A 9,415-nucleotide genomic window follows, 5' to 3' on the forward strand; every position below is an offset into this window, starting at 1 on the left:
AGTCAGAGCAAAAGCCTGGCCACCTTGGAGGTCGGTCCCCCTGTGTTCTCCCCAGAAAGGGCATTTGACTTGGAGGAAGGGTGTTGGGTGGGGAGTGTGTGAGTTGTGTCAGAGCCTGTCCAGCCCAGGGGTCTGAATTTTCAGAGCATGTCCCAGTATTCATCAACCTGCATGGAAGTTTGAGACAATCCCTCTGGCTGCTGTGTGGAGAACAGACTGCAGTGGAGTAAGGACTGAAGCAGGGTGATCATGAAGGAAGCTAAAGTGTAGTCCAGGGAAGAGACAGGAGTCTGTGCAAGGAGGCAGCAACAGAAGTAGCTGGATTCTGGGTTTATATTTGATGGGAGAGGTGACAGGGTTTGCTGATGAATTGCCTGCGAAGTCAAAGATGACTTAAAAGTTTGTGGACTGAGCAACTGGAAAGAGGTAATTACTACTTAACTATGATGGGAGAAGACCGGGAGGAATGGGTTTGATCACTGGGCCCTAGAATGATACCCAGCTGAGAGTGTAGAGCACATGGAGATGGAGCACGGTCAGGGCTCATTGTCTTTCCCAGGGAAATGTGGACCTGGGGCCAGCAGTTCCTCCAGGGATTTTGGTCTGATGTTGACAAGGAAATCCTTGTGCTAGGATCTGAATCTCCTGAGTCATCTTCAGCCTCTTTGCCCATTTTGGCCAATTCTGTAAAACCTTACCAAGAAGCTTGAGAGGAAAGGCAACAGTGAGCTCAAAGAGGATAGTCCTCTGCTTTTTAGGTCCCCGCGGGCCGTAGTGTTCTGTGTAAGGGCATCTTGGTGCATGGAGAGATTCCCAGATCAACAGCCTGGGTGTCTGGCTTTACCACAGACTCGGTCAGCTTGAGGAGGATATCACTCAGTCTCTCAGGCCATGTTTACCTTTCTTCCTAAAAAATCCATTTTTATCTGTTTAGATTGAATTTACTAAATTGAACGAACTCTAAGGTTTCTTATAGCTTTGAAACACTGGGGTACTAAAATCTTCAAAACTTCCTAAGTATGTGCCTTTATGATAAACCCACAGCCCTGCCAAAGGAGCTTGCCTACCATCTGTGAAAGGGAAGGACACGAGTCTTGCCTACTTTTCCACAGTCTTAGCAGAAACCAAATAATACACAGTGAGTGTGAGAGAGCTTTGAAAGGGGCTGTACAAAATGCCAAGAGTCTCATCACTAGGATTGTACAGGGTCTCTCTGAAAAAGAACAACTTCAAGCCCTTAAAGTAGAATGTGAGGGGCTTCCTTAATCAATTTGCTTAATCAGTCAGAATGACCCAGAATACAAGCTTAGGTTAACATACGCCTCCTAGATTAGGGCTACTCAGGGCAGGCTGAGCAGATGTGGAGACAATCCCAGCCTGATTACTGTACCTCAGCATTTAATCATCTCTCTTCCAAGGGCAGCCGGCTGACTTAGACTCAGGGCTTGCTGGCTTTCCAGGCCACCGGGCCCCTCCCCCTGTCCCTTACCATGGCCATAAAGGCTGCTAGGTCAGAGACACTGAGACGATTTATTCTAATCCCATGTCAAAATGGCTGTGTGTGTAAGAGAGATTCTAAAATCCCCGCAGTGGGATGGGAATGCATTTATTTAAGGTGGAAGTAGGCTGAAACTGCATGTTGAAAATAATGAAATTGGGACTTCAAGCATTTGAGGTTATGAAGTGAGCCCTGTATATGGAATTTCACCCTCTGAAAAGCTTTCAGATACCATGTAGTCACTCACCAGTTATTCACCCTGAAGGCAGCTTTGTGTGGGAGTCATTTCATCAGCCAGTTGTAGAGGCCAAATTTACTCTTTCCCTGATTGTGAGGTGATGTACAGAATATGAAATCTTTAAAAATGGTTTTATTTAGAAGATTCCTGAATGTAATAGTTTGTGTTACTGTTTTCTAGCCTGGGAACTCCCATTCTCAAACAGCCTAATCTCCCTCAGGCTCACCAGCTTCGATAACTCGGTCCCTGGGAGGGACACCTGTGATATCTCAGAAGGCAGGTTTCATTTGTGAATGTAAGAAACATTTGTTGAGCACCTGCAGAGAGCTGGAGACTCAAAGATGGAGACTATCCCTCCCTTAGGGAACTTAATTCACCTTGGAGACAAGCTGTACACACAGTGATAATGAATATGACCATTGCCTCCGTGGAGGTCAGTACAAAGTGCTGTGGGGTCTCAGAAGAGGAGCTAAGACAGAGGAGGAAACACTGGAGCTGACTGTTGAAGGAAGAATAAGAGCCCATTCAGGGAACCTAACAAGGATGGTCATCACACAGAAGTTAGCAGTGTGTGCAGGTCATGGAGACGTGCGTGGGGAGGACCTTAGTCAGATGGTTCCCCTGGCCTGTTGCCCCTGAAGCTATGTTAAGACCACCTGATGGCACTCCTTGTGCCTCACACTGTGGGGAACAGAACAGGCACCAGGGTCAGGCCTGGCCTTGAAGGAGCCTGTAGTCAGGCGGAAGGCCTATCTACATGAATTAACTGGGGCAAGGCAGATACCACGCTGCTGCCCCAGTGCTGCCTGAGAACCCAGAGGAAGCCACTCTCGGTACTGACTGGTGCTTGGATGCAGCAGGCTTCCAAGGGGAGGGACAAATGAACCAGGGACGCTGTTAAAGGGGAAGGAGTGGAGCGAAGGTGTTTAGGTAATGAACAACCTGAGCAAAGGGCCAGGGAAAGGAGTGTGAGCACTGTGCTGGGAAGCCCAGCGTAGTTCAGGGTGGTGCCTTGAGCACAGGGTGCCTATGGGGAGGGCAGGAGAGGAGACTGTGGAGCTCGGCCAGGGCAAATCACAAGAGGTCTAGAACACCATGCCAGACATTTGAACGTCACTGTAGGCTTTGGGAACCTTTTTAACATCATGGAATTTGAAAAGTTTGAGGTAGAGGAGTGACGTGTTATAGAAGGGTGGCACAGATGGCAGGGAGGGGTGAACTGACAAAGGGATTGACTATAGAGACGTTTAAGAGCCATTTGCAGCAAAGTTCTGGGTGAAAGAACTGGAACCCCATGGCTCTCTAAAGCCCCTCAGCCTGCTTTCCTCCCACCCTCAGAGAGTGTGTGTGTGTGTCTGGCCGCCTCTCCTCTCTTCAGGCCCGGGCATCTCAGGAGTGAGGGGTAGTGCGCCAGGCCTTCCATTCCTAGTAACCTGCACCAGGGTGAGCCTGGATTTCCAAAGACGACTGTCATCAAAGCATCAAGCCCCATTTCATGTTGCATCATCAAATACTTATCCCTAAACTGGCAAGGCTTACCTGTGGAAAATACATGCACTTTAACATGTAAAATAATATTTTATGTTTGAATCTTTTGTATTAGAAAATATTCTGATAAAATCTCTCTTTAAAATTAATTTTTATTTTCATCAAAGTGATATATGGTTTTAAATGTCAAAAAGGAGTAAAAGGAGACTGTATCCCAGAGGCAACACTTCATGGTCTTTTTTCTGGTATGTATCTTTACTGCTCTAAATAATAATCCTATATCATTATTTCTTAAATTGAGATATTACCACAATTTTTTGACAACTTGGTTGCTCTGTTTATATTTTAACTACATAAAAATTGCTCACTGCCAAGACAAGTATATTACAGTTATTATGGTTAATACTTGCTTTTTTTCTTCTACTATTTAAGTAGTAATCACCAGTTCTACTCTGTTCTAGAAAAAACCCTCTTGGTATAGTTTCCCATGTGATCATGCCGTTTCTCCTCTCTCCTCCTCACACTTGATGCCCAGCCTTAGTCCTGGGCCCCTCGTCCTGCCCCAAAGCTCTCTGTCTCTGTCTCCTAGGTATCTGTCTCCAAGATCCCATGACTACTTCCTTCTGAGTTTTCTCTCCTGTTTCTGTGGAGAGAAACATCAGTCAAAGCTTCCTGAGAAACCGTACATGGGTGGCCAGTGTTTAGTTCCCTTGCAGTGCTGAAGACTGTAATCTGCCCCTGCACTTAACTCATTTCGGGTATCAGTTCATGAGCTGAATGTAGAATTCTAGGCTGAAAGCATTTTCTCTCAGACATTTGAAGGCATTGCTCCATCACCTCTAGCTTCCAGGCTTGCTTTTGACAAGTCTAACAATATTCTGATTCTCACTTCTTTGTATGAAACTTTTTTTCCTTTGTGGAATCTTTTAGGATCTTTGCTTTATCCCTGTTCTGAAATTTTGCAAAGATGTCTGAATCTTTTTTCATCTTTTGTGCTGAGTGTCTAGTGGGGCTTTTCAATCTGAAACTCATGTTTTTCAGTTCTAGAAGTTACAATGTGTCTTATAATTTCCTTCTGTTTTTTTCTGTTCTCCCTGGAGTTCTCTTTTATCAGAGGTTGGACCACTTCAGTCATATTTACTCTCCTGCTTTCCATCTTTTAATCTTTTCTGCTCTCTGAAAGATTTCCTTGATCTTATTTTCTCATTTTTCTTAGGAATGTGTTTTATCTATGGAAGTTTTTATTCAAAATTTTTCTCACATTTTTTAAATAAAAGCATCCCATTTTCAAAAATCTCCTCTCTCTAAAGATATTAGAGTGTTGGGACATCTGTTCTTGTTTTCTTCTGCCTGCCACATTGTCTGCTACCTCTGTGCTCCTTACGAGGGAGAAGCCGGGATGCCGATTGCCAGGGTGTGCTGGGCGGGGCTGGGTGGCCTGGAGGCCTTGGGGTAAGTCTTGGCACGGCAGGCCAGACTTTTCATCGCCTCCCCCACGTCCCTGCATGACAGATATCACTGCATGCCTTTTCTTGGGCCTCTCCAGGTCAGTTTCTTGGTAGAGTGGAGGAACTTGGTAGAGTGGGGTTGGTAGGACTTACTGGTCCTGTCAGTTGAGTACAAGCGTAGGCCTGAGTGTCTCACCCGCCTCCTCCCCTCTCGGCGGTGGCCGGCCCTCCGCAGCCGGAGTCCTCCCTGGGCCCGGGATTTGCAGCTTTCACTTTCTGATAAGTCAGAAGCACTTTACATTAGCTTTGCATCTTCCAAAATATGTTGACATCCCTCATTTACATACTTTTTCCCCCCTTCACTATAATTTTACCTTCAGGAAGAAGAGATTAGGATGTGCATTAACTAACTGGGAATCTTCTTTCTTTAATTATATGAAATTATCAACTTTCCTTTCTTAGGAAGGACTTGCCCTTTTCTGAAATTACATGCCTCTTCGTTTGTATTAACCAACCCTTCTACTATGTAATAATAGTGGTGTTTGGACCTAGTTGTGGTCTTTTTCTTAAGTTGATCCGAAAATGTACTTTTAAGTGTTATCTAAATAAATCTAATACTTTGTGAAATCTAAAATCAGAAAACCAATAATCAAGCTTTTTTGTTGTTAATAAGCTGACTCTGAAGGGGAGGGACAGTGGCCAGAAAACAGAATTGAGGGAGCAGTTTATTCAAGCTGAGAGAAACCTGAGCATAGGCAGAAAGAGGGTTAAGAAGGCAGAGCAGAATATCAAAGAAAATTACTGGTGGCCTCTCCGTGAGAAAGGAAGTTTCAGATGGAACAGGCTTGGAGTTGGAAGGAAGAGGATTCGTGCTCATGCTTCCTTAAGTCGGAAGCATTTGGGGTCATCTCTTGGCAGGCTGGGGAGGCCCTGCCCTGAGGCAAGTTTCCACAATTTCACCAAACTTTTCTTTACTGATAGACAGTCTGTTTTAAAGAATTAAAATGGTGTGTGAGAGGGATGTTTTTGTGTCTGAACAGTGGGTGTGCGATTATCTGAGGCTGCAGCCAGTGACTCTGAAGGGCTGGAGCTGGTTGCCCTGTCCAGCCAGCGTCTGGGAAGCCAAGCCTGACCCCCACCAACAGTCTCCCCTTTTCTCCCCAGGACTGGTCCAGATCCCTGTGAGCATGTATCAGACTGTGGTAACCAGCCTCGCCCAGGGCAATGGGCCAGTGCAGGTGGCCATGGCCCCTGTGACCACCAGGATATCGGACAGCACAGTCACCATGGACGGCCAGGCTGTGGAGGTGGTGACACTGGAACAGTGACATGCAGCCATATCATGGCATTGTTTTCTAGTCTACTTCAAAATTTTTTTACACGTTTGCAGAGGTGCAATCAAATGGAATTAAGTCTCTCGACTTTGGAAGAAAAGTTTTGTTAACCTTTTTCTAAAAAGGAAGAAAGGCAGTGGATTTTAGAATTGCATTTTTTAAAGCACCACTCTTGATTTCCTGGGATTGGTGGAGAAAGATACTGCGTTGTCAATTTCACTGTCCCAAAAAAGCCAAATTGTGGCAGGACTTCTTTTTGCGGAAACGTGTGTATACTTACGTGTGTGTACGTGTGAGTGTGAATATATGTATATGTGTACATATGGATATACACATTTACATATATATATAAAATATATATATGTGTGCATATATATATATATATATATGAAACCCGCATGGAATTATCTGTATGAAATCAAGGTGAGCTGTGGAAAAAATAATTCACCCAGTTTAGTGGGTGTAGGGTACGTGGCCAGACACAGCCACCCAGGTTTTGTTCATACCAGGGTCATGCATTGAGCTACTGACAAACTCAGGCGAAGGTGACCATGCCCTTCACCAAAGCTGCCTCCCAGTGGCGATCCAGAACTCTCCCTGCTGGACTCACTGGAGGAAGAAGGCTTCAGAACAGGGTGGGATCCAGAAATTGTGTTTGCAAGGTTTGGGGCCTCGGGGTCTGGCAGCTGAGATGATCCTAAGGCTGGCCCAAGTGCTGACCTTGCCGCGGGCAGGTGACAGTCCGGAAAGCTCCCAGCAGGGGCAAGAGGGTTTCCTCAGCCTCCCATCTCCTCCCCTTCCCAGGAAACCTTGATCTCATGACTATTAAAAATGTTGCTTTGGCTTTACGGTCAGTCCTGAATTGGTCCTATGAACTGAAGGTAACAGAAGTATTAAGGGTTTGAGGAGCGCGTGCACATATAGAGTGGTTGTGGGTGTCGGGGGGGGGAAAGGGGGAGAGGCTGGAAGGGGAAAGGAAGGAGGGGGAGAAAAATCTTCGAGACCAGGGTACACCAGTGGGAGCAATTTTCTCCTTTCCTGTAACTTTCCGTAGCTTAGCCAAGGAGACTGGAACTGACGGGCACCTGGCTCAAGGAAGGCTGGCCATCACACCAGGGGGCATTAAAAAAGGAAAGGACCTAGGGTGCTGCCTGTGCTCCTGGGCCAGGCCCCATTGCTGCATCCGGGTGGGCCCAGGCCCCACACTGCTTCCAACTCACAGGGGTTGATTGGTCTGGGTGTTCTTTGTAACTGTTAAACTGTGTGGTTTCTCAGCTGTAAGCCTGGAGTCTCCAGTGGCTAAATTCACCTGACTTTTTGACAGGCCAAATCTCTCCTCCTGAGTACAGGGACAACTCTTCCTCCCTCCTCCCTGGCCTCCATGTGTGGTAGTGTATTTAATGTTTTTTTTAATGCAACATTAAAAGATCCTTCATGTCTTGCTCAGCCTTTGAGAAAAGTTTCAGGTTCTTGTATTTGTTTGTTTTATATAAAATTATCCAATGTTCTTTTTGTATGTTTTTTTCTGTACTTAATGGGGGGGAGGGAAGGAAATTTACATATAAACAGTCCTAGTTCTACAATTTGTTATTTTTTTAATTATTATTTTTTATCATCATTGTGAAGCTGTCCAGGGGCTTTAAAGTCCATGTTCCTTTGTGGTAAACTAACCTCCTAATAGTTTGAGAAATTGCCAAGAAGAAAAGCAAAACCCAAGTAGCAGAGCATGGATTCTGTGTTGTTTTCCATTCTGTCTATTACTGCCTCATTCAATAAATAGTTAACAATGTGGCAACAGGAGGTGGACCCGTTCATCTCTATAGAAGCACTGGGCTCTTAGGAACTCTCTTTTGGGGTGGCTTGCTGCGCTTTGTGAAAGGCGCTTGTGCTCAGGCTCAGTTGTGTCTGCACAGCGCTCCTGGCGCTGTGGAGCTCTGGAAGGAGAGTGCCAGTACGGGGTCGGGGTCTCCTCCCATCCCCGTCACCACAGCAGTTCCACTGAATCAGCTTTAGAAAATGCTGTCTGGGGGGGCTGGGGAATCAAATTTGAAATATACTGAAGAGGGTTTGAAAACCTCAACTCTGGTAGAGTTCTTTTTTTTAAGGGATTAACTGCATTCCACTTTAAAATCAGGGTAAGTGATGGTGCCAATCCACCGGGGTTCTCCCACAAGTGTTGTTCAATTCTGCCGTGGATTTTCTTTGAAGCAGAGGCCTCAAGCCATTGTTTCCCTGAGTCCGTACTCCCTGGGTTCTCTCATAGCTCCCCGCTTTAATGTGGCCCCTGCCATCCTTCCAGCTGTACCGCCACACTCTCAGCTTCAGGCTCTTCCTAGCTGCCACTGATTTTGCACCCCCAAGCTTGTGGCATCTGTGCCTCAGCCGGGAACGATGCCCTTCTTGCTGCCTCCACCACTCCCTTCTTTTTGTCGGATATTTGAGTGAGTTTCTGGGTGGTAATGATTCGTTGAATGGGGAAGGCCAGAGGTGTTTTCCTTAATGACCAACGGCTCAGTGCTGCCTCTCCCCCTTCCACAAATGGCACACTACTGATTTTCCCCAGAGAGGGTGGACCAGAGAAAGAACTGACTGCAGCCCAATCACCCAAAGCTCACTGCCACTGGCTACCGAGGGACAGCTGGGTTATCTGGAGCACCTTCTTATGGGGCTGGTGTCTCCCAGAGGTACCTTACTATACAGTACATTGTTTGCCTGGCAAGACCCAGATGCCGTCTTTTCAGCAAGTATGTATTGGAAACTTTCTTTGGTGGGGACGATGGAGACCCTGCTTCCATTACTGCCCAGGTCGCCTTGGCTGCCTACAGAGAACTCTGATGCCTGCAGGCTCCAGGTAGGTAAAATCAGTGAGTGAGGTGGAAGTGACTCGTGTGTGAGAGGAGGGGAGTGATAGAGACAGGTGTATACCGGGGAATCTAAATCTGTCTAAATGGAGCAGCATCCCCAGAGTGCTAGTAGATTGTCACCCAGCAGGAGGAATATGGGCCCTGGAGCCCTGGCTTCAAACTTCCAAAGAAGCTGGGGAGTCCAGATTTGTGTATGAATCTCCTGCTTTCAACAACAAATTAAAACTCTTTTACATATGCTGCCTGCAAAATAAAACCCACCTGTAGCCCAGACCTCACCCTTGGTCAGTTTAACTTTGTGAATGCCTACCACATGCCAGGTGAATAAAGCGTGCCATTTGCCTGAGAAACGAGAGAAAACATTTATTTGAACAGATTACTGCAGTCCAGTGTGGTAAGGTGGAGGGAGTCCTGCAGCAGAGCAAATTACCAAATTTTTTCTCCTTAAGGGTGCTCTGCTTCAAGCAGTTTAGCACCGAAGTGCAGACAACGATCTGGTGCTCACAGAAACCAAGAGATGGGTAGGAACTCTTGGCTTTAAGGCC

The 9,415-nt window shown here is 46.3% G+C and overlaps 1 protein-coding gene across 5 annotated transcripts in view; it reads left to right on the forward strand.

Annotated features, from left to right (window-relative positions):
- Nucleotides 1–7,806, forward strand: part of NRF1 (nuclear respiratory factor 1) — a 145,142-nt gene extending 137,336 nt beyond the window's left edge. For 3 of the 5 annotated variants that reach the window (XM_036909041.2, XM_036909042.2, XM_057504756.1), the window contains 2 exons: nucleotides 3,392–3,469; nucleotides 5,837–7,806. In XM_036909041.2, coding sequence (XP_036764936.1) covers nucleotides 3,392–3,469; nucleotides 5,837–6,000 — 242 coding nt within the window. In that variant the 3' untranslated portion in view covers nucleotides 6,001–7,806. The remainder of the gene's footprint in view (nucleotides 1–3,391; nucleotides 3,470–5,836) is intronic. The other 2 variants (XM_036909043.2, XM_036909045.2) reach the window with 2 other exon arrangements.
- Nucleotides 7,807–9,415: the final 1,609 nt, after the last annotated feature.

Source organism: Manis pentadactyla, chromosome 7 (genome assembly GCF_030020395.1).
Source record: "Manis pentadactyla isolate mManPen7 chromosome 7, mManPen7.hap1, whole genome shotgun sequence".
NCBI lineage: Eukaryota > Metazoa > Chordata > Mammalia > Pholidota > Manidae > Manis > Manis pentadactyla.